Source organism: Hoplias malabaricus, chromosome 11 (assembly GCF_029633855.1).
Source record: "Hoplias malabaricus isolate fHopMal1 chromosome 11, fHopMal1.hap1, whole genome shotgun sequence".
Lineage (NCBI taxonomy): Eukaryota > Metazoa > Chordata > Actinopteri > Characiformes > Erythrinidae > Hoplias > Hoplias malabaricus.
The window spans coordinates 33382626-33406681 of record NC_089810.1 but is presented as its reverse complement, the minus strand read 5'-3'; the positions used below and the strand labels follow the sequence as shown (position 1 = coordinate 33406681).

General features: G+C 41.0%; 1 protein-coding gene across 2 annotated transcripts in view; it reads left to right on the top strand.

Annotated features, from left to right (window-relative positions):
• The window catches only part of reln (reelin), a 103573-nt gene that overhangs the window by 4888 nt on the left and 74629 nt on the right, over positions 1 to 24056 (top strand). For both annotated transcript variants that reach the window (XM_066684709.1, XM_066684710.1), the window contains exon 2: positions 18575 to 18682. In XM_066684709.1, coding sequence (XP_066540806.1) covers positions 18575 to 18682 — 108 coding nt within the window. The remainder of the gene's footprint in view (positions 1 to 18574; positions 18683 to 24056) is intronic.

Below are 24056 nucleotides of genomic sequence, written 5' to 3'. Positions count from 1 at the left end.
AAATAATACAAGCATATTTTTTCAAATCTTCAGTTAACTGCAACTTAACATGCATAAATCTACCACCAGAATTACAAAACAGCCAATGAAATCCCAGCACTGCCTTAAAAACCCCCACCCAATCTTCAAATACAAAATGAGCTCTGTCATGATCCTAGACTGTCAACAACATCCATAGTCCAGTTACTTTTACCTTAGGTACATTTTTACTTAGCTACCTACCTATCTCACAATAATCACATTCAATAATCAAGAATGGCTGCTGGCCGTCATGACCCCATGTTTTGAGTAGCTACGTAACTAGCGTGTTAAGTGGCCATTGTGCATGGGCAAGAAGGTTGAGAGCACTTTTTCATGCACAAAGTGTGTTAGTGCCATTAGAGTGGCTTAGACGTCTGGCCCAAAATATTAATCACAAATAACATTGATAATAGTGATATTAGCAGAGAGTCATAAAATAAGCTTTTTTGTGTTGTTTGCAAGGTTTGTATTTGTGTGTAGACCCAGTACTGGTGGTCTCAAAGTGGATGTCTGCAGCTGCCATTCTCAGTGTCGGGGGTAACATGGATACACAGTAATGGATTACTATAATTACAGTCATTATTTTTTAGACGTGAAGCACCTTACAGAACTGGAAATGTAAATTACACACTCATTCGCTCGTTCTCTTATGCATAACATAGTGGTGCACAAACGGAACCTACGAGTAATGTCTGAAATCTGGTTGGGTCTCATCCCCTGAGATGTGTTGTAGGCTGAGATGAGGGCCATCCCCACTGATGGATTGGAAGTTGGTAGCAAATAGGTTTTTAAGTTCTGGACACAGTTTGGTATTAACTGTGGTTTCATTTCTGTTTTAATAAAACAGGTAAAAAAAACATAGCTGGAAACATCACTGCGGATTACAGTTTGATTCCCAGTTTGAGCAGGAACATCATGCTCTACTCAAAAGAGTCTTTGTACATTATTTCTAAAGCTACATATAATTTGTTCTGGATAAAAGCCAAATGCTGAAAAAGATTTGCAAATCACTGTTTCCTGTTCTTATTTACAGTTTTCCTACTGTCCCACCGTTTTTTAATTGGGCCTGTCCATATGACCTCATTTGTTCAAGGAACACACACAAGGAGACAAACAAAAGAGCAAACTGATCAAATCTGTTAGTTAAACAGTCAAATGGTCCACTGCCCAATCATTTATGTATACTACAGGGTGAGTCAAAAGTCACAGGACACACTTTTATTTCTTTGATATGCTACGTGACCATTGGAAAAACTGGCCCTTGATCCAATATGGCAGCTTTAAAGATGGCAGCCAAGATCTGGACATAGCCTAAAACTGGGCTGCCCATTTCTGGTCCTGGAGATCTAACACCCTGCACAGTTTAGCTCCAACTCTAATATAGCACATTAGCATATTAGAATATTAGATCTAGGTGTGTTTTATCTGAGATCTCCAGGGTGGTAGATCTTTAGGACCAGGTTTGAGCAGCTCTGGCCTAAACAATACGCCCTTACACTTTACTTGCTGGGGTATTCAGATAAAAGGGTGTCTGCGACTTTTGACACACCCTGTATATAAGAATAATATATTTGTTTCTAACAAGCTTTGGTTGTTGGGTTTAGAAGGAATTTTAATAAAAATATTGTTAAAGTCTGTACTGTAGCATATAGCCTTTATTCGAGCTTAGAATTTCCCCCAAAAAGCATACTAGAAAAGCATATTAAAAGATTGAAATGTAACACTGAAAATTATTCAAAAGCCTTTATTCATGTATGATTCATGTGGTAAATTACTGAACACAAATTTCAGAGAGAGATTTCTTGTTCTTCAGGCTCATCTTTGCCTTAAATATTGGGAAATTAAATGTGTTTCCTGAATCAGGCGTGGACTGGTTTGTATGTCAGGATGACTAAATGAATTTCTGTCCTCCTTTTTGTTATTAACTGAACAACTCCGACAATTTACTCCACACATGCATTCAGTTAATTCTATGAAGCTGCTAGAGACAGTCCTTCCAAAGCTGCTGTCCTTTGACTCATGAGTTATTTAGCAGGCCATTGTAATGGCTCACTGCATAATGTGATTGCTGCTTTGAGCCCAGGACTTGCTCTGATAACTGCCTGCTTGGCACTCGCCTTGACGGTGGAGCTCCGCTCGAAATTAATCCGTTGCATCTGGACATGGGCTTCACCCTGCATAGTGCTGATGGTGTCTGCATGTGCCAAAGAGATAGAAGCCCTTTGCCAGGTAGCCATTAAGCCTGATGCACAATAGTAAACAATGTTGCCAGTGAACAGCAACCTGCAAACCATCTGAATGTGCTGCTGCCAGGTTTGCCTGGGCATCCGGCATGGAACACCTGCATTTTTCATTTTCAGGTTCCCCAGCACATTTATTTGGTTACAAGTAACAAATAGCCCCCATGGAGCAAAAGTGTGCTGTGGTTTTACGGTCAGTGAGAAAGACTTAATGGTTTCGTGTCGACCTGCCAGAGACCATGCTTCTCTCTGCTGATATTATTACACTCGAAAAAAAGAATTTATATGCAACTTTAAAGTAATTCCTAGGCAGCCTATTCGTGGTTGGTTTTTCTGAATACAGGTCTTTACTGGAATCAGCTCTCATTCTGTTTAGGTTTATATTCTGTGAAAAAAAAAACTGGAAGAAAAACATTAATATATGAACTTAATTAATATTAACTTTTAATATTCAACTTTTATATAACACAAGAGATAAAGATAGTCTCAGTCTACGTTTTAAGGGAAATTTTCATTAACAATAATAAGAAATATTCATGTTACCTTTGTTGCTCCCTGTCTGTGTCATTGTCATCTTTAGTCACCATTATTCACACCATAGGAAATTTTCTGACAAATATCACTTAAAGTGGACAAATTATAAAGTAATCCCTTGTATGAATGTGTTTATGAATAAGTGGATTTGGAACTCACCAACCAACATAAAGTAAAAAAAAACCCACAGTATTCAGGGTGCTCGTTCAAAATTATTTAATTTTCCTTCTCTTATTTGAACTGCATTTTATAGCCTTTAATGATCTAATGGATTTTGGTCTCCCTGATCCATCCATCCATCCATTATCTGTAACCGCTTATCCAATTTAGGGTCGCGGGGGGTACAGAGCCTACCTGGACTCATTGGGCGCAAGGCGGGAATACACTCCCTGATTTTTATTTTTATTTTTTTCTGTATGTAAAGCGACTATTTTGAAAAATGCTACATAAATAAGAATTATTGTTTGTATTAAGTCATAAACATGGGATAAAATGAGCCATTATGATTCGGCTCTGCTTCTGACGTCAAGTGCAGAGAGTTTAGAATTGTCCCGCCAACTCATCTGAATCTGTCAAATCACAACGCAGCAAAACTGCAAAACAACAGCAGAGAAATAAAAGCCCTGAGTAAAAACAGAGAAAGCGAGAGAACAGAGCAAAACGGCTAAAAAAAAATAAAAGCAGTGCTTCTGCTCCTCGCTTCTAACTGCATTGTGCAGTGAACAGCAAGAGGCTCATTTATAAATGAAAGAACAGGTGCTGAAAGTGGTCATTCTAACCCAAAGCTAGTCACAGATGTTTTATTAACAGCTACAACTGTGTTGGAGAAGGAGGAAAATAAGTCTCTTTAAAGCTAGAGCTTCCAATGTTATTATTTTTCAGTTTTTGTGCCACCACTAAAAGCAAAATGATGCAGAACAATTCCATTAAAGTGATGTCCTGATAGCGTGTAGACAAATTATACACCCATTAAGAGGACACAGGATGCTGTCGGCTGGATGTTTTTGGTTGGGGAACTGTTCTCAGCCCCACAGTGAGGGGTTTTAAAACTCCAGCAGTCACTGCTGTGCCTGATCTGCTTATACCAGCACAACAGACACTAATACACCACCACCACATCAATGTCACCTCTCTGGTGGTGTCTCCGCTCTGTGGTGGTCCTGTGGGGGTTCTGAGCATTAAAGAACAAATAATTTTAGTTTGTTTTTTTTTTCATTTGTGGATGCAACACAATAAGATGTAGATTTCAACAATAAGTAGATAATAGTGAAATTCTGAATACGTGTCCAAACACTGCCAGTCTGTGTTTTCCATTAAAAGGTGGCACCAGTGACCTGTGAATCCAGCCAAAGCACAAACATAATATGCCTCCTTCCACGCCTGCAAGCGCTGGAGCTGTGAGCTCTCCTGAGGGCCCAGGTCTTGTTCTAAACATAGTGTCAGCCATGTTGGTTCCTACCCTCCTCCTCGTCTCAGGCCGCTTATTCCTTACGGCATCTCAATTCAGGCAGCTGTAATCTCTACCCTGGGGCACTGGGTCGTCTACGTTGATAGCATTCAGCCATTCAGCACTCCCACTTCCCGCACAACACAGGAGGTTGCCTGCAGTGCATGTCATGGGCGGATTAGCCACGGCCCTAACTCTCTAAACGCAGAGGTCCGGGGTAACTACGCAAGAGACAGGAGCCTGGTGAGGGGAGATTACACATGTCTGAGAAACCGGCCTCGTCTGACATGTAGGGGAATACCCTCCTGCAAACAAGCTGGTTTTCCCACCATCAAGCTTCCCCCCGCCCAAACCTTCCATCCAGTCATAGTCCCTTCCCCCACCAATATCCAAACACCATTCACACTCCACATTCACACTGCATGAAATATTCTGAGAGGGGCTAAAAATTAATGCTGTGGCAGGAAAGGGGAATAGCCAAGCTTGTTCCTTCAGCTATCAGCAGGCGGTAAGACACCCACTCCTGCTGTGAGCCAAAGAGCAAGGCCAAGAGCCCACCACTCTCTCTCTCTGAAGGGGATTCAAATGTAGCAAATAGCTAAGTTGGGACAAAATTGCCAAGTACTCATAAATATTCTTGACTCTGAGAGCTGTCGACCTGTGCCTCCAGAGACACGCCACTCTGCGGGACCAATAATGTGCCAGGAGCTGAAAACAAAGACCTGACTACTGAAAGGAAAAAAAATTGTGCGTTTGCTGTTTAGAAACTCGGTTTTAGATGACAGTACACAAGAATTTGGACAATTTTTAGCTGCTGTACCTTTAAATTTATGCTGTTTGTACCTTTAGTTACAATAATGTACCTGCACCATACATTTTTTTCTGAGAGTTTATGAATGAAGAAGAGGATGCAAATGTGAGCAATTGTTTTATTAAAACATACAAGAAACAACATATAATTTGAAAATAAGCATTAGCAAGGATCAGAATACACAATCCAAACCAAACCTTATAAAAACAGACAGGAAAAAATAAAAAAAACACACAAGACCTGACAAAGAAACACTGAAAACAAGGGGGTACATATACACAGGAGCACAGACAAGGAACACCTCGGAAACATAATGAGAAGGCAGGACCACCAAGGAGACCCAGGTGGGAACACTAATTACATGGAGAGGAAAAGACAAGAACAAAAAAATAGGAGCACATGACAAACAACCAATAGGCACAGGGTAAATAAAAAACACAAAGACAGACATGAAACAATTGTAATATTGAAGCCATGAAAAAATATACTGTGACCACAAATAAATAACTATATTTTACGGCCAAAAGATAATACAGAAGAACCCGGAAGTTGACATAATCAGAAGTCGACGCCAAATGTCGAGAGAATTTCGACTCGGAGGTCGACCTTAAAACTCGGAACCCGACCCGACCCACGCGACATTTGTAAACAAACGCCGCTCGTGTTGAGCTTAACTGACGCTACTTGGCGTCAGTTTACGGGCATTTTACGCGTTTTTGTCCTTTTTTTGCAGTATTACTTACCTAAGAGTGTAATTGTTGATCATTTTTGTAGGGAAATTTATGGTAAAAAATTTATGGTCAAGAACCAATTAATCAGTTTTCAGTTATTTCTTTTGGGGAAATTCAATTCGGAACCGCATCAGTTGTCGACGCGAGTTCTGGAACGTATTACCATCGAACTCCGGGGTTCTACTATATTGATATTAAGATGATATATTATTTAGTGGCTACGTCTTATTAAAAATAACAAGCAAGTCACTTTAGGGGGCTCCGTACTTTCTCACTTTCATAATGGAATAAATATATTGTACCTTTACATCAACTCTGATGTATTTTTATTTTTATAAATCATTCTCAGAATGTGGAAAGAATATGTAAATTATTAAGTGTTATATTCATAGGTTACTACCAAAAAACACAGAGTTCACATAAAAAATCAATTAAAAAAGCAGTGTATACACATTCTAAAACATGTTTTATTGCCACAACAAATTTTTCCTCTGCATTTAACCTCTCCACGGCAATGAAAATACACACACAAAAGAGGCAGCAAGCACACACACACACCTGGAGTGACCGTGCAGCCATCCCCAGAGGACAGTTGTGGGGTTCAGAAGGTGTGTAAGGTCTCCCCAGGGCTTTGCAGTTGATATGAAATGTACAGTAGATGTCCTAGAGGGACTCTGATGTCCAAGCAGAAATCAAGGCAGGTTTTTCAGCTCTCACACATAGTGGGATCCTGCACTCGTAATATGGATCCTATGGGATTAAGTAGAAAACTACTGACTGTCACGTTGGTAAGCTGAAATGGGATACAACACACTCATGTGGACAGTGTTGTATTTGTCCTCATGTCTTCATGAACTTCAAAGTCAGGGGAAATTAGAATGGGTGTCAATTTGTCCCATCACAATTATCACCTTCTTGCCTTGCTCACGCCCCGAAAAGAGATGTAGTACAGTTATAAAATGCACTTGAGTCTCTGGCTGCCAACAGCCCTACTTTTAAGAGAAGTCCAAGTACGGTGTGTGTGTGTGTGTGTGTGTGTGTGTGTAAGGGGTATATCTTAATTAATTACTTAAATGAGCCTGGCTTATGTGATTAAAACAGCATCTATTGGGAATAACTCCCTATTGATCAGGTGCCAATTGGGACTCTGAAGTCTTTTGTTGCTGAAAAAACCTCTTAATTAGAAATCAATCTTTCCTCACAGTCTGCGCCAATCAAGTACTGTCAGATATCTGTACAGAGACATACATCTGTGGTGTAATCAACAACCTAATTGCTTTTATTCACATATCTGTGCTGTAATTGATATGTGCAGGTAGTTAGTAAAGGTTTCATGAGAGACAGAGATCACTACTACCACACGAAGCAGTGGAGAATTAGAAGAAATTGGAGCTTAACTGTTATTCATTTTGAATGTATTTATTTTACTCTTCATCACAGCTCTAGTATTGGCGAACTGTGTGATTAGAGACAGGGCACATCAGTTATAACGTCTTCTCTTTGTCCATTTGACTATGTATGATCCTACGCTGGCAGACTTTGTGTTCTCTGACGGTTAAGTGGTGGTTTTTATCTTGAACGCAGTGCAGAGTTCAATCGTAATGCCGGCTGTAGAGCTCATCTAAACTGCAGTTTGAAGTGTCAAGCCCAGGAGAAGGACCAGGTACAGGGCAGGTGAACTAAACACTAACTTTATTCTCTTTCATCTTAGTATTTTAAATTACTCTATTTTCTAGAGGGAATCGTTTTACTTCAGGGAGTACGTAGAAAACCAAACATCACACAGATTTTTTGCAGCTGAATCACACAGGTTTCACTCTGAAGATTTAAATGAAGCTAATCACCTGAGGGAGCTCATTTGTACATGTGTTATGAGGTCTCTGCACGACTTTGAACTTGAACAACATTCAACACTGCTCAAAATCTCTCTCTCCATTCACTTACTCTGTTGCATTAGTTCATTAAACATGTTCCTACCTTTGAATAGAGGCCCAACAAGTCTGTGGGGAATATGGTGAACATGGAACTTCACCTTATACTTCATCATCTCATCCAGCATAGGTCATTTGCTATAATCCTCTTTTTGGATTTTAGCTCTGCATTTAACAAAGTAATTCGAGAAACATTCTCCCACCTCAGTGTGCTGGCCTCCAACTTTCCTGTGTATCACCAGCTTCCACATAGAGAGAATGCAACTGTGGAGGCTGGGAAAATGCTCATGAGGAGCTTGCATCAAAAAAAAAAATTCCAACCCACTTCCCTATTTACTATACACAAATGATCATTTTCCCTGGCCCATCTTGTCAAAGTCCTGTTGCAGATGACACCACCGTCATTAGCCTCATCATCATACTGACAAGTCTGCTTACAAATGGTGCTCAAAGAGCAATTTCTCAGGATACATCACAAAAAACTGAAGCTGATCACACTCCTAACAGCAGACGTTTGGATAAACACCCCTCCCATGCCAGCCCTCTCCATCCTCAACAATGGAGTGATGGCTGTGGAGTACTTCAAGTTCCTGGGATCCACAACAGTCCGCTGCAACATCACTCCAACATCAACACCATTACAAAGAAATTTTACCAACTAAAAATTAGCTAAGAGTTCAAATTGCCTCAGGAGCTGCTGGTTTAGTTTTACACAGGCATTATAGAATCCACCACAAGCTCACCCATCACACTCTAGTTTAGTTCTAATACCCTTCACATCATTACCAAACTGCAGGGCATCATCTGCAAATCCACTTGAGCTGCCCACCCTGCTCAAATTGAACCCTTTCAGAATTAGTAAATGTGCATAGAAACTCATTGTTGGCTATCAATCTTTCTCTCAGACTCTGTCTGAAACAGTTCCCTATGTATGGGTATTTGGGGGATCCACCATTTTGTAGTGTAGAGGTAGTGTCCGAAATCACTACCCTCCTGAATTCAGTTCCCTATAACAGTACACTGTGAGTAATGTAGGGTAGAGTGAATTTTATAGTTATTTTAATTATAGTGAAAGTTTCTTTCCTAAAACTATCACGCTCAAGAATGATTCCAGCTCATAAAATTCTTTCTGACCCCACATGTTGTATTTAACTTTATTTTTCTGTTTATTATTATATTGTACTTATTTGGCTACTCTCAATAATGAATGTGTGTGTGTGTGTGTGTGAGAGAGAGAGAGAGAGAGAGAGAGAGAGAGAGAGAGAGAGAGAGAGAGAGAGAGATCAACTGGATCCCATGCTAAGTGTGTTGAATTATATAACGCCAAGTGATGTTTTTGTTGATATAATCCAAGACAGCACTCTTCTTGTCAGTGTGGTGCTATATTTCAGCTAGTGCACTTTTGGATCTCTCCACTGGAGTAGTCTAGTTGTGTTTGGTGTATGGATTTTAACAGAGCGAGTGATCACTAACCCTGCTGGGACATGTTAACACACAGTAAGGAGGGGTGCAGGGCCCAGGGAGGGACTGTCAGCCCTTAGTCATTTCCTTTGTTTTTTTTATGAAGGCCTTGGGAGCAAGTGTGAAGGAGCTACGAGAGCTGTGGCAATAGTATGAGCATTAATTATCTAAAAACGATCCTATTTGGAGCAAAACTCCAGGTGTTGGTGACACTGAGTAGTTTAGGATGGGTGAACTTGGATTTGATGCACTTATTAGATGGTTGATGGGTGACATCCCATCAGAAAACTGTGTGTGCTCTGTGTGCCCTTAGATTGGATAAATGCACATAAAAAGCACATTTACTTAACTGTTCTAACCAGACAGACCATATACTGTATATGTAGATTTTGATATTGACATCTAAAAACTTTCAAACTTCAAATCTGACATTTTACAGCACTTAGGAGTTAAGAAATGTTTGTAAAATCAATGTTGACATGTTATGGAAATGTAATAATTGAACAAAAAATAATGAGAAAGAAATAAAGATGTTTCTAGGTCTGTGTAGTATTCTTTCAGTATTCTTTTAACATTCTTATATCTTTGTTAAAAGTGCTTGTGTTTTCACATACGTGTGTGTGTGTGTGTGTGTGTGTGTGTGTGTGTGTGTGTGTGTGTGCGTGTGTGTGTGTGTGTGTGGAGATGGAGCTGTTGATAGCAAAAGGCCCCAGAAGAGCAGATGGTGATGCCAGGAGGGCAGGCAGGTGCCAGGGGGTTACGCAATGGAATGAATATGGTGTTATAACTGCAGTCCAGCCAATGATGCCACACATATGCATTACCACACATAGCCTTCATCTGCTCTAGCATCACTATCCACAAACAAATATCCACCATCCCATAAGTCTGATCTCCTTCCTTACGGCATTTACTCACGGCCCGGGTGAAAATGTTATAGCCCTTTGACACTCAGTGTCCACCTCAGGTGACATGCTACTGAACCTGGGCAGGAGCGAGAGGATGTGGGTGGGACAGGCACCCTGTCACAGGCCTGGTTGGGGAAACAGATGGACACAACCATGCCCTATGGCACATCTCCATTTCCGGCTGCTCATGGGCATGTGGCGCAGAAGGATGTGTGATGTGGTTCGGATTATCACTTATCCTTTTCCACACCTACACCTTCTAAGATTCCCCAACCTCTACTGTCTCTAGCAAAATAGCTTCTGAGGTGAACCAACCTGAAAACTAGGGGTATTTTTCTTTTCTTGTTACGTGTTAAATTCTCAAAAGTCTTAGATGTGTGATTAGAAGTATCCTCATGATACAAGAAAAAAAAATGTTCAAAATATAGTATAGATCTAATGTACTGTAAAAATGTTAAATATGATTACATTTTATTGGTCTTTTATTTGTTGTTATACTCAAAATTAACATGTTTCACTGTGTTTGAATCATTCTCTTTAAGTAGTCATTCCACATTTTGATCAGTAGGGAATTCTCTGCATGTTCTAGTGAATTTTACATTTTAATTTCATCACCAACTTTGGTTGGGAAACAATATGCGTTGTAAATTTATTTCTATATAATACCTAGGTAAATACAGCAAATATGGTTTAAGATTATAAATTTAAAGCATTTGTGATGCTCCTCTGATCTGTCATAGGGGGAACCTCTGCCTTTGTTGCTCTGGACTCAGCACTGCAGAAACTGAACTATGTAACTTTTAGAAGAGGGGGTGCATCTAGCATCTGACTGAACAATTGTTCATTGAACAATGAGCTATTGTTAATAAGCTACAGATTATTAAATTATTAAATACTCAGTATTTTGAGTATGTGCTGATAATGGGAAACAGGTTTCAGTAAGCGCCACCTGGGGGCTGATCTGTGCTGCTCTAATCTGTTAAAACAGATTTTAATAAAATGCTGCCCAGGGGATACTATTAGTACCTGCCACCTTGTGTCCTTGTCATGAAAGATTTTTCTGAGATGCTGAGAGACAGCTGAGATTTGACATCACATCAGATGAGGTGACAGAGTCTTACTGGATTTCTCTTTACCCAGACAGAGGCAATGATACACGAGCAAGTTCAGAACATTAGTCTTTTAAACTCCTTATAAATGTCTGAATGTTTAGTGGTAGTGTTTGGTTTAGTGTTATTGTTAGTTAAACTGCGATATTAAATGGGAACTTTAAATTTCAGCTAGAGCTAAAGCTAAAAAAACCTAACAGCTAACTCAGTGATCCAAGTTTAAAATCTTTTCTTGGAAGAAACTTTGATATGAACATAAATCTTGTTTAGAATTAAGGACTTTATTTTGATGTACAGGGTGGGCCATTTATATGGATACACCTTAATAAAAAGGGAATGGTTGATGATATTAACTTCCTGTTTGTGGCACATTAGTATATGGGAGAGGGGAAACTTTTCAAGATGGGTGGTGACCATGGCGGCCATTTTGAAGACATCCATTTTAACAACACTTTCACAAGAAAAACAATGGTGTACTTTGGTATGGTTTTAACGTAACTTTATTCTTTCATGAGTTATTTACAAGTTATACAATGTAAATAACCACTTATACAATATGTTCAAAGTGCTGCCCATTGTGTTGGATTGTCAATGCAACCCTCTTCTCCCACTCTTCACACACTGATAGCAACACCGCAGGAGAAATGCTAGCACAGGCTTCCAGTATCCGTAGTTTCAGGTGCTGCAAACTACTATGTGCCACAAACAGGAAGTTAATATCACCAACCATTCCCATTGTATTTAGGTGTATCCATATAAATGGCCCACCCTGTACATACAAAATATTTGTAGATTTTAGCAAAGTTCATATTAGCTAGTAAACACACTACAGATTTAAGCCTGAGTTTACTTTACCTGGAGCTCAAATTTAGGGTTACCATACGTTCTTTTTTCCCAGACATGTCCGCTTTTTGGGATGATATGAAAAATATATATGGTCTTATAAATTATGTAACACTTCTGGGATTTCCCACAGTTTTCACATCAGAGTTTGTTGTTAACACACATTCTGCATGTGGCTCTCTACAACTTAAAACAGGTCAGTTTAAGTCCCGCTTTCTCACCGCCGCGTTTGGTCTACATCAGCCATTCAACATCAGCCATTGGTCAAATTGCTTCCCACCACAGCTGACTGACCACAGGCTAAAACATATGTTTTTACCTGATTTTACCTGATTTTATATATTATAGACATAATTATTGTTATGAAAATTTAAACACATATTTATATTGCACATTTTACAACTTATATTATCACAAAGTAGCTTTACAGAAGTGGTATTAGAACTGATAACAAAACAGGGACTTGAACCCTAGTCTACAGTGTTTATACCAGCAGTGTTGCCCCTCCCACTCTGCACCAACCAATGATATCACATGCTCTTTTAAATTATTGCCGTTTACTCCTGGTTTTATTTTAATATGTCTTTTCATTAAGTCTTTAATTTGGAAAATGGTCAGCAATTTGCAGGATGTTTTTTGAATCATGTGAAGGTTTAGAAAGTAAAGAAAAGATGAAGCTTCCAAATACTAAACATGGAATTGAATGACTGCACCTGAAAAGGATGCTGCTTTTTCTTGCTGGTTTGCAAAAAACAATGGGTGATGGAAGAATACCTCTAACTCCAACCCCCCCCCCCCCCCCCCCCCACACACACACACACACTCAAACACACAGACCTATTCAGGGAGGCTAGGAAGGTCCCAGGTTTATCAATAGTTGAGTAGGAGCATGGCAATGTGTATTGGTAATGAGGCATGGTACATGCCAGCATCAATATTGCATTGTTGTATAAGGCCAGAGGGGTAAGACTCAGGAGTGAGGAGAATTGGGGGGGTGCTACTGGACAGACTACAATTACTTAATTTATTCCTATGGCACTTACACCTGAAAGGCTATATCTGAGCAAGTTCAGCAGAGATTAAAGACCAGGAAGGTATTTGGCCTGGACGTAAACATGATAAGAGCAATGACAAAAGAATGTGCTCTGTAGTCTGTCTACAGAAGCTAATCATCCTCAACCATAAACGAAGAGAGAGTTACAGATAGTACACTGTTACTGGCTTAAATAAAGAGAGATGAGAGTAAAAGAGAGTATAAAGTATTACAATAAGTGTTACACAGTATATAATACTGTAAATTTAAACAATGGTTGCATGCTCATGGCTCATTTCCACTGTTGTTCTATCTTGCCATATCTCATACTCTCCAACTTTTGATATTGTATCCTTCCTGCGGTTCGTCCTCTGAGGGTTAAAGAATATTCACACCGAGTATGAGTTCAGTGTGTGCCTGGGTGTGGAGGAGAATTCTAACAGCTGTCTTCAAAGCCCTTTTGCTGCTTGGATTTAAGCATCTGTGTCACGCAGAGGTGGCAAAAAGAAAAATGAGAGTACAAAATCCTCTCCAGGATTTCATTTCAACAGCCTGGCTTCTCTGATCACCTCCAACCTGCCTCAGGCTAGGGCATCGGGCCGTTGAAACTAAACTCTGACAAGGAGGTTTACTGTCCGGACCTGGATTTGCCCAACTCTATCTGTGTGTAACCCACCAATGTTGAGTAGATCTGTTCTGAAGACTCACCTTTTTCTATACGTTGTCAAAATAAGGTCTTGATACTAAACTTCAGCAATAAGATGGTTTTCTTTAACCTTCCACAACACTAACATCTCCACAAACGTCTCTACAAACTCTTCAGAATATCATTTACTTTGCCTACTTATGCTCATTCATGTCTTTGACCCTTAGATCATTTCTGATGTCCTTGCTCCAGTCCATTTACTCCATGAGTTTCCAACGATAAATGGAGCTCTCAGGGAGAGTGTGTGTAAAGGTGCAGCTATTTTAAGCCGTGGTCCTCTAATGCTCATCGTAGTGTGGATGTAATCTGTTCTATTCCTTGCTTACTCTTCAGTTAAATTCTGAGCATACTACACATTGTATTTTAACAGTGTTTTGAGGACATGAAGTTAATCTGCATTTAAAAAAAAACACTGAACCACTGCATACAGGTATCCATCATTATTTCTGTGTTATAATGGGCTCTGCCCAATTTGTAAGGGCTTAGTGTAATCTTAACATATGAACTGCTCGCTCTGATGGGTTCCTTTTGGCCGGACAGGATTTGATGACTGAGGCAGTGTCAGGTCCACAATACAGTGTCAGAGACTATGTGTGTGTGTGTGTGTGTGTGTACGTGCCACCAGCTGCCCCTAAGCTGTACTCCGCTGCAAGGTCCCCACAAGGTTCCCCCTATCACAGGAGGGGCATGGTGTTGCTGCAAGTAGTGTCACTGTCACAAATCTCCAGGATCCTACTCCGGGTGACTGTCTGTGAGGAGTGTGGTGTGTTCTCCCTGTGTCTGTGTGGGTTTCCTCCGGGTGACTGTCTGTGAGGAGTTTGGTGTGTTCTCCCTGTGTTTGCGTTGGTTTCCTCTGGGTGACTGTCTGTGAGGAGTGTGGTGTGTTCTCCCTGTGTCTGTGTGGGTTTCCTCCGGGTGACTGTCTGTGAGGAGTTTGGTGTGTTCTCCCTGTGTCTGCGTGGGTTTCCTCCGGGTGACTGTCTGTGAGGAGTGTGATGTGTTCTCCCTGTGTTTGCGTGGGTTTCCTCCGGGTGACTGCCTGTGAGGAGTTTGGTGTGTTCTCCCTGTGTCTGCGTGGGTTTCCTCCGGGTGACTGTCTGTGAGGAGTGTGATGTGTTCTCCCTGTGTCTGCGTGGGTTTCCTCCGGGTGCTCCGGTTTCCTCCCTCAGTCCAGGATCCTACTCCGGGTGACTGTCTGTGAGGAGTGTGGTGTGTTCTCCCTGTGTCTGTGTGGGTTTCCTCCGGGTGACTGTCTGTGAGGAGTTTGGTGTGTTCTACCTGTGTTTGCGTTGGTTTCCTCTGGGTGACTGTCTGTGAGGAGTGTGGTGTGTTCTCCCTGTGTCTGTGTGGGTTTCCTCCGGGTGACTGTCTGTGAGGAGTTTGGTGTGTTCTCCCTGTGTCTGTGTGGGTTTCCTCCGGGTGACTGTCTGTGAGGAGTTTGGTGTGTTCTCCCTGTGTTTGCGTTGGTTTCCTCCGGGTGACTGTCTGTGAGGAGTTTGGAGTGTTCTCCCTGTGTCTGTGTGGGTTTCCTCCGGGTAACTGTCTGTGAGGAGTTGGTGTGTTCTCCCTGTGTCGGCATGGGTTTCCTCCAGGTGACTGTCTGTGAGGAGTGTGGTGTGTTCTCCCTCTGTCTATGTGGGTTTCCTCCGGGTGACTGTCTGTAAGGAGTGTGGTGTGTTCTCCCTGTGTCTGCGTGGGTTTCCTCCGGGTGACTGTCTGTGAGGAGTTTGGTGTGTTCTCCCTGTGTCCGTATAGGTTTCCCCCATGTGCTCCGGTTTCCTCTCACAGTGAAAAAACACACATTAGTAGGTGGATTGGCTACTCCAAAGTGTCCATAGGTGTGAGTGAAAGTGCGAGTGTGTGTTGCCCTGCGAAGGACTGGTGTACCTTCCAGGGTGTGTTCCCGCCTTGAGCCCAGTGATTCTAGGTAGGCTCCAGACCCATCTACCAGAGACAATGTTACAGACAATGAATGAATGTTACTTATAATACATTCTAGACATGTCTTTAAGACAGGGTATATTTTTATATATCTAAAAAACAAGCAGACTGTTGCTTTAAGTATAGCCCGCAAAATTTTCATATCAGGTGTAACCTGTTCTATCCTCCTAGGTTTGATTGTAATTTAGAATGTTGCTTAATAACTGGCTTAGAGCAAAATTTTAAACTTAGAATGAATGTTTTTAACATCTGAATGTGCATTTTTCTGGTGCTTATGCAGTATGAATTCTATATGAAATATACAACAAATATTATGGACGAGGCCAAGTTGTCAACTATCTAACCGCCTTTTGCTTGTAGTTTCTGCAAGTGTATTAACTGACAACTGTGTGTATTTAATGAGCTGTGTGTTTATGAGCTTAAACCAGATCCACTGCTTAGATGAAAACAGATGAACTGGAAGTTGTTTTGGGAGTGGCAGGATAGAAGTCTTAAGCTGTGATGTGGGAGGAAGTATGAGGGAATACTGGGGCTCTTCTCTGAATCCAAACACACACCGCCCCTTATTCATCATAGCTGTGTAACAAGTGCAGATTTGATTTACACTGAATGACATACAAACTCATCACCTGCAGATTCATGAGACCTTTGTTCCATGTAAAAAAGCAATCAGGGATTCACGCATGGTTTATTAAATTAGCTTCAAGGTGTGAAATCAAGCTCCGCCTTCCAGGGCTTATTTACATATCACTTACTTTAAGCATGCACTTTATCATGCAGACATTTCATGTAGAGGGTTCAGAGGCTCATGAGCCAATGGTTGTGCTTGTAAGTGGGGTGTTAGTTCAGGTGACTGCACTGCTTCCCCTATTGAGCAAACTGTATGGATATTGTGTTGGAGGCGTGTGATGGTGTTTTTAAATTAAGTGGATTAGAAGCATTTACTCCACCCGATCTTTTTAGGGCAGAGTTTGTGGGTGGAGACAGTCGTATAAAATAAAAACACAGCGTAGGTGCCAAATGTTTTTCTATCAGTGCGCATGGAAAAATAACTCCCCACCCACTTTCAGAATGTTCAGAGATTATTAATGTTAGTCTGCTTTTTTATTGTTATGGCAGCTATTGATGATGGTAATAGTGTACATTATTTACGGCAGTTCAAGAAAATTTCATGTTTAGCTCAAATATTCACAATCTGAACCAGGCGGAGTTTAATAGCAGAGGCTGCCAAATATGAAATATAAAGAAAGTCAGAGAAAAATGCATCTGCATATTTTATGATCAGATTTGACTGTAAACAACTTTGATGCATGAGGTCCAGTGTGTGTCTAACTCTCCAGTGTGTGTCTAACTCATATATGCTGGCACTTGTGAAAGCAAAATGTAGTCAAACAAAGAAGGCTACTGAGTAGGAGGCTGACACCCCAGAAGTGGAACCATGTAGTCATAAACACACACACACACACCCTCAGTGCTTGTTAAAGACATCGTTTTTTTAGTGGAGGAGGTGGGTTTTTTCAGACTGTTTTGTGTCTTTGTCTTTTTACAAGACATTTTTGAGGATTCAGGACTTCAGAAATACATGCTTTCTAAACAGCCTGTTTTTCTCTCCCCTGTGCGTCATGATCTGTCTGCCTGGGAGAAGGCCAAGCAGTCGGCTGCTTTAGTGCCAGGATTTAATGCTGCAGCTTCAGTCTCTTGGCTTGCTGTGGTTTTAGCCTCTAGCAAAAGAAGAAGCTTAACTAAACACTTCATGCTGTTAATCTGTGTAAAAGAGGCAAGGACAATGCTGTAGCTTTGATTTTTTCAGAGCACAATCCAAACTCTTTATTACAGTTTTTAAAATTGTGTTTCTCTGCTGATCTTTTGAGTCATGCCGTGGTGTTTTTAGTTTGTAGCACGTCACAGATTTTTCTTACGACGGTTATTGCCTGCACAGGGGGAGGGGTTGACCACTCCTGGGCCCTGCCCACCTCCTGCCTTCACATCTGCTCTCTCCTTGTTTTCAGCTGCTGGTTGTTTAGAAGACTAAGCGCTGCATGAAAACCAGAATCTGTGTCCAAACGCTGCATGGAAATGATGGAAACCCACCTCTGTGGTGGAAGCTACCTTTCACAGGGTTTTAGAAAAACATCTATAAGGCATGCATTAATCAGTGATAATAAGTCATCAGTCAGCAAGGAAAAGTAGTGACTGTGTGCGCGCCTGAGCATTACACAGTGATTGATGCACTAATAAGAGTGTAATAGGATTTTTTTCTGTTTGATTAAGATGCTCAGGAGGGAATTGTACACAAATGAATGTTGATATTGTATTGAGGTGTAAATATTAGGTGTACAAATACGTTTTAATGCATTTAATTGTAATTCAGAAATCAAACGTTGCCCCACTCTTGTTGTGTATTAAAATGAAAATAGCATATTATTCAAAAAAACATAAAATAAAATAAATTAAGAAATGAAGTAGTTTGAAAATGGCGTGTGATGAATTTTTTGGTCGTTGCATTCATTACGAGCTCCATCTTGGGGATAATATTGAATCCAAACGCATGTGTGAGGTTTGTTTTATATGATTTAAAGATGGTGATTTCAATGTAAGTGATTGTGAAAGTAGTGTATTAATACTTATTTATTTAGTGTATTTAAAAAAATTGTAAAATTACCGTTGTCATTTTAAATACTACGCAACAATTACCATAAAAAAGACAAAAGAGTGGGAGAATGTTTGAATATGGAATTTCAAATATATATTTTACACAAAAAAAACACCAAAACTTATATGTACAACTAATACAAACAATATAACAAATGTATATCTGCATTTTCTGACTATGTCTCTGTTTGTCCATCTCTCTGCAGTGACAATCTCCACTAGTACTTACTTTGATGGCCTTCTAGTTACTGGTCTTTACACCTCCACCACTGTCCAAGCAGCACCCATCCCTGCACCTGCCGCATTTGGATTCGGTAAGTTTGTTATGAGCTGTTGTCCAATGCTAGTTCACTCCCTGAGTTTAGTCAATAGCTTTTACGCTGAACCTTGGGAATTACCATTTACTGCACCATGCTGATTTGCCCTTAGTGCAAAAAAAAAAGAAGAGATATTGCATTGCTACCCACATTGAAAGTCAGGGATTAAGCTTTGATTATGCTTTTCATGATCAATAAACAATATAACACATAGTTTTATAACACAGAGTTTGAGTTTAATTAATAGCGCTGGACATGGTACTTTCATCTCAGTAGGCCCCAAATGTTCTCAGCATAGGTTTTGACAGATGACCAAGCACAGCTCTGGCCTTCTTCTGTCTGAATCCGTGAGTGATTGCTCAAACTGAGCTCGCTCCCTTGGTCTAAGCTGGTTTCTGAGTAGATTATTTCTCCTTCTCCTGTTTGGAAAAAACAAAGTTGGCTTCCTTATCATCAGCCACCACATGGTGTGGAGTAGCAGCCATGCCATTGTATGGAGCCCTCTCTCTCTCGGATTCACTCTGATGTTGGTAGTTCTAAGCTATGAATCTGAGCGATTGATGTGAGCTGAAACAGACCAGACCACAATGCAGTGCTTTTGTGTATAAATGTGTTTGTGTATTTGCTCACACAATAATGGAGTTGGCTTCATTTCCTGCACATACTATTCTGTTAGTGTTTAGGAACTCAGATCTCCAGAAAGAACACACTGCTCAGTTTCTGCTTGGGTAGATACAACAAAAACTGAAGATAGACGACGTTTTTATTGATGGCACATTTCTGGTCTTCTGGAAATCAACACAATACAAAAATCAGTTCAAAATGAGAAAAGAACTCTACTGAGGACAAATACCCAATCTGTTTGACTAGTCCCATTTCACCCTTTGCCCCACTGATTTGTCTAGAGGCGGGGGTTTCAGTTCTTGTTGGGATAAAGAGGTAGGGTGAAATTTTAGGGCAAAATGGCCCTTCAAACTGAGATTTTTCAGAGTCACACTCCAAATGGTCAGTCACGACGCCTTGAGAATCATCAGTGAGATGCTACAAATCCCACTAATGTCAGTATTTTCATGTTTGAGTTTTGCCATTTTATTGTAACTGTTGTGTGGTATCATTTTATTCAACAAATACAACCTAAAAGTGAAGTAGACTGAAAGTGGCGAGTGAAGAATTTAATGGTCGCTGCCTTCATTATGAGCTCCATCAGGAAAAAGCACTGCAAAAGCATGTGAACAATTTCTTCTGTTCTTGGGGATAACAGTGTATCCAACAGCACGTGAGAGTTCAATTTGATTTAAAGATGGTTATTTTGATATTAGCTTTTGTGAACGTATTCAATTAAAATGCTTAAAAAGTATTTTTACACCTGATATAAAGAGTATCAAATGGAACACAATTAATATTATTGAAATTTCTGACAAGGGCGGCATGGTGGCGCAGCAGGTAGTGTCGTGTCGTGTGTGTTGCCCTGTGAAGGACTGACGCACCCTCCAGGGTGTATTCCCGCCTTGCGCCCAATGATTCCAGGTAGGCTCTGGACCCACCGTGACCCTGAACTGGATAAGCGCTTACAGATAATGAATGAATGAAATTTCTGACAGAAAAATTTAAAAAAAGCCAGGAGCAGGTCAACAACATCAGTCAACGACACAATCAAGTACGAAAGAAACAGGAACAAAGACAATAAATCATGCTCAAAGTAATTTTGTTATTTATTGCACAAAACCATGCTGACAGTAAAGACACAGTCTTGCTTTATTTGACACCACCCTTTCTGAAACTCAGTGCCTGTGTTTTTGTGATCTTCTAGTGAGAAATCATAGCTTAAGAGAGTCATGAAGTAACTAAAGGAGTGGAAGTGGTTGTTGGAGAGGCCGGGATCTGTGTGTTTCTCTGCTTGTTGATGTCATCCGGCCTGGTCGGCTGCAGACAGGCTGACTGCACTACATTCTGGCATATGAGGGAAAACACCCTCCAGTCTTCTAGAGGAATGCCCCTGATTTTCTTTCGCCTCGGAAAACTCATTACTGCTTTTAAAACACAGCATTCTAGGCAGCAGCTCTAACACATTCTTCTATAGCCACACAGCTATTCACAAACATAAAGTGCTCAGTAATGAAACATGGTTGTGAAGTTCCCGAATCCGGACTCTGACACCGCTGGATGGAACTTCAAAACGCTACATTTAGTGTTTATAATGGGTTAATGTTGAGTAATAAGCTAGAAACTATGCTGAATGCCTGGAGGCAGAGAGAGAGAGAGAGAGAGAGAGAGAGAGAGAGAGAGAGAGAGAGAGAGACTGGTAACTAACCATGTAGGCTAAATGTGGCTAGACGCCCTTGTTACGGATGCAATTCTAAAACCACAGTTGATACTATGGTAAAACAGGCACACCCAAACAAAAGTACGAATAAACTGAGGGGGATTGTGTTTAAACCTAGTAGGCCAAAATACCACTTGGAGGAAAGGAATTATGAACAAAATCATAACAGGGAAATATTCACCCTCTTCTCCACAGTGGACCACAGTTATGGTTCTTAATGAAAACATCTGTGACCTGCTTTGGTCAAAACCCCACAAGCCACAGCAGCGTTCCCCCCCTGTCTAAGCAGCACTGTCCAGAACGGCCGCTATCAGAGCCTGTTCCTTTAAATGATAATGAGCCACACAATGTTCCCCTCGACCCGAGTGCACAGCAGTGAGGAGCGAGGAGCAGAACTTCTGGATTTTAGCCATTTCTGCGCCGTTCTTGTTTTATCTGTTTTTACTCAGTGCTCTTATTGCTCCGCGCTCGTTGTGTCTGTTTTGCTGCACTTGTGATTAGATTAGGGAACTTTATTGTCATTGTACAACTGTGACAGCAATACAAAGACATTGCACTGGCATAATAATAATAATAATAATAATAATAATAATAATAATAATAATAATAAGTAGCAGAAATTATAATAGAACATATGCTAGAAAACAGTGCAAACTGAGCAGTATTTAAGACTCCTGTAATAATAATATTACTAAGTGACAAATAATAAAAACAACTGATAGAAAACAAGTGCAAACTAAGCAGTATTCAAGTATCAAGATGAGGGTTCCAGTGTCAATAATCAGATTATATTGCAATATTGCAAGAGAGCACTAGTATATTGCATATTATATTGTATATTGCACTTGATTAAATTGCACTAGTACTGTACACTGCACATACAGGTGTGTGTGTGGGGGGTTGGGCCGGGGGGAAGTGGTGGTGTGTCAGTGCTCTATAGTCTCTTTATCAGCTTGACATGTCTGGGAAAGCAGCTGTTTTTCAGTCTTGTGGTGTGGGCCAGTATAGTCCTGTATCTCCTGCCAGAGGGTCTTTGTGCTCTCACATAAATGCAGATCCAGCGCTCTGAATGGACAGACTCAGGTGAGGGGGCGGGGCAATTCTAAATCTCTACGCTTGACGCCAGAAGCGAGCAGAATCAGAAAGGCTCGTTTTATCCCATTTTTTTGACTGCAGCACACAGAAAACTGACAGGGTGGTCTTGATTCACAGTGCGTGGGTTGGTGGGCTCCAGATCCATTAATGTGAACATGCAGTGAGCAAAGAATTTTTCAAAACATTTCCCCTTTAAGAAATTTTGCACCTTTTAAGTAAAAGAATCATACTTTTAAGTAAGTCATAGTTAAATAAACAAGACATACAAAACACTCTCAATCCACCATTAATGTTCTCACTTTATATCCATACACTGGTGCAGACCAGTGGGGCAAACATTAATGGGGCAAATTAGAAAAAAGGGCAAACATTAAAACTAGACAAAATCTGCTGACAGTCAAGCAGAATTTAACATAACACTCTTACCCAAAAAAACCCAATCACATCATTTTACACAACTGTTTTATCATAAAGTAAAGAATAGCACAAGTAATAATTAGCCGTTATTGTACAACATACAACAAAATGTATCTTACGCATGTAACCCATCCATGGCAGTGACTACTATTCCCACACACACACACACACAAACAGTGTGATGCACACACTGGGCAGCCATCCCTAGCATCCAGGAAGCAGTTGGGGGTTAGGTGCCTTGCTCAAGGGGAATTGAGCTACGGATGTTGAGGGAGGAGACTGTACTGTTCCTTCACTTCAACTGGCCTCAGTTTTCAAAACCCAAACCCTTCCCTTCTTCTTCTTCTTCTTCTTCTTTCGGCTGCTCCTGTCCAGGATCGCCACAGCGGATGAAATGCGATCCACACCGTTGATCTGGCACAATTTTTAGGCCAGATACCCTTCCTGACGCAACACTCCCTATTTTTCCAGGCTTTGGGACCAAAGCCTTTGTTTTTGGACCGTGAGAGGGAACCGGAGCACCCGGAGGAAACCCACACAGACACAGGGAGAACACACCACACTCCTCACAGACAGTCACCCGGAGGAAACCCACAACAGACACAGTGAGAACACACCACACTCCTCACAGACAGTCACCTGGAGGAAACCCACACAGACACAGGGAGAACACACCACACTCCTCACAGACAGTCACCCGGAGGAAACCCACGCAGACACAGGGAGAACACACCTCCCCTTAGTGGGGCTCCAACAACACAACCTCCAGGTCCCTGGAGCTGTGTGACAACGACTCTACCTGCTGCGCCACCAATGCCACCCTAGTGCCAGGAATGGTTTGGAGAAACTCTCCTGAACCTCTTCCTTTCAGTCCCAGCCCTGATTTATCTTAAGTGAATGGCTTAATGGTTAAAGAAGCTATGTGAGTACCCATAACATAATATTCTTCATGTTCACGTTTGTTTTAGATATATAACTTTCAGTCGTGCTTGACAACCAACACGAGCAATGATTATCACCCTCAAACAACACATTACCAGCACTGCAGCATATCTGTTATGCTTTGTGGTTGTGTGGCAGCCAGTGGCTGGAGAAACACTGCATGGGAAAATGGATGGAAGAACGGATTTTACTACATCAGCAAGTTCTGGAGCTGAATATGACACAGTCGAGAAATGGAAGCTGGAATAGGGGCTGGTGTCATACCATTCCTAAAAAATGCATGAAGAACTACTTCTTCAAAACAGTTGCCATTACAGTCTTCTCCCTCAAATATCTTTGAAAATCTCTGGGTCGATTGGAAACATGTTGCGCATACAAGACTAGAAGTTGCCCAACCTATGAGTCTGTGGCTCATAGTGTGAAAAGAGAGAAAGAATGTGTGTGTGTGTGTGTGTGTGTGTGAGGATCGCAAGCAGTGGAGTGTGTGCATTTCTGTGTATGTAAGCTGTAAGCTGTGCAGTTGAGAGGCTGTCAGCAGAGAGTTAGAGAGTGGGGTTGATCACAGAGCTGCTGCTCGTTTGAAGTCTCTCAGGT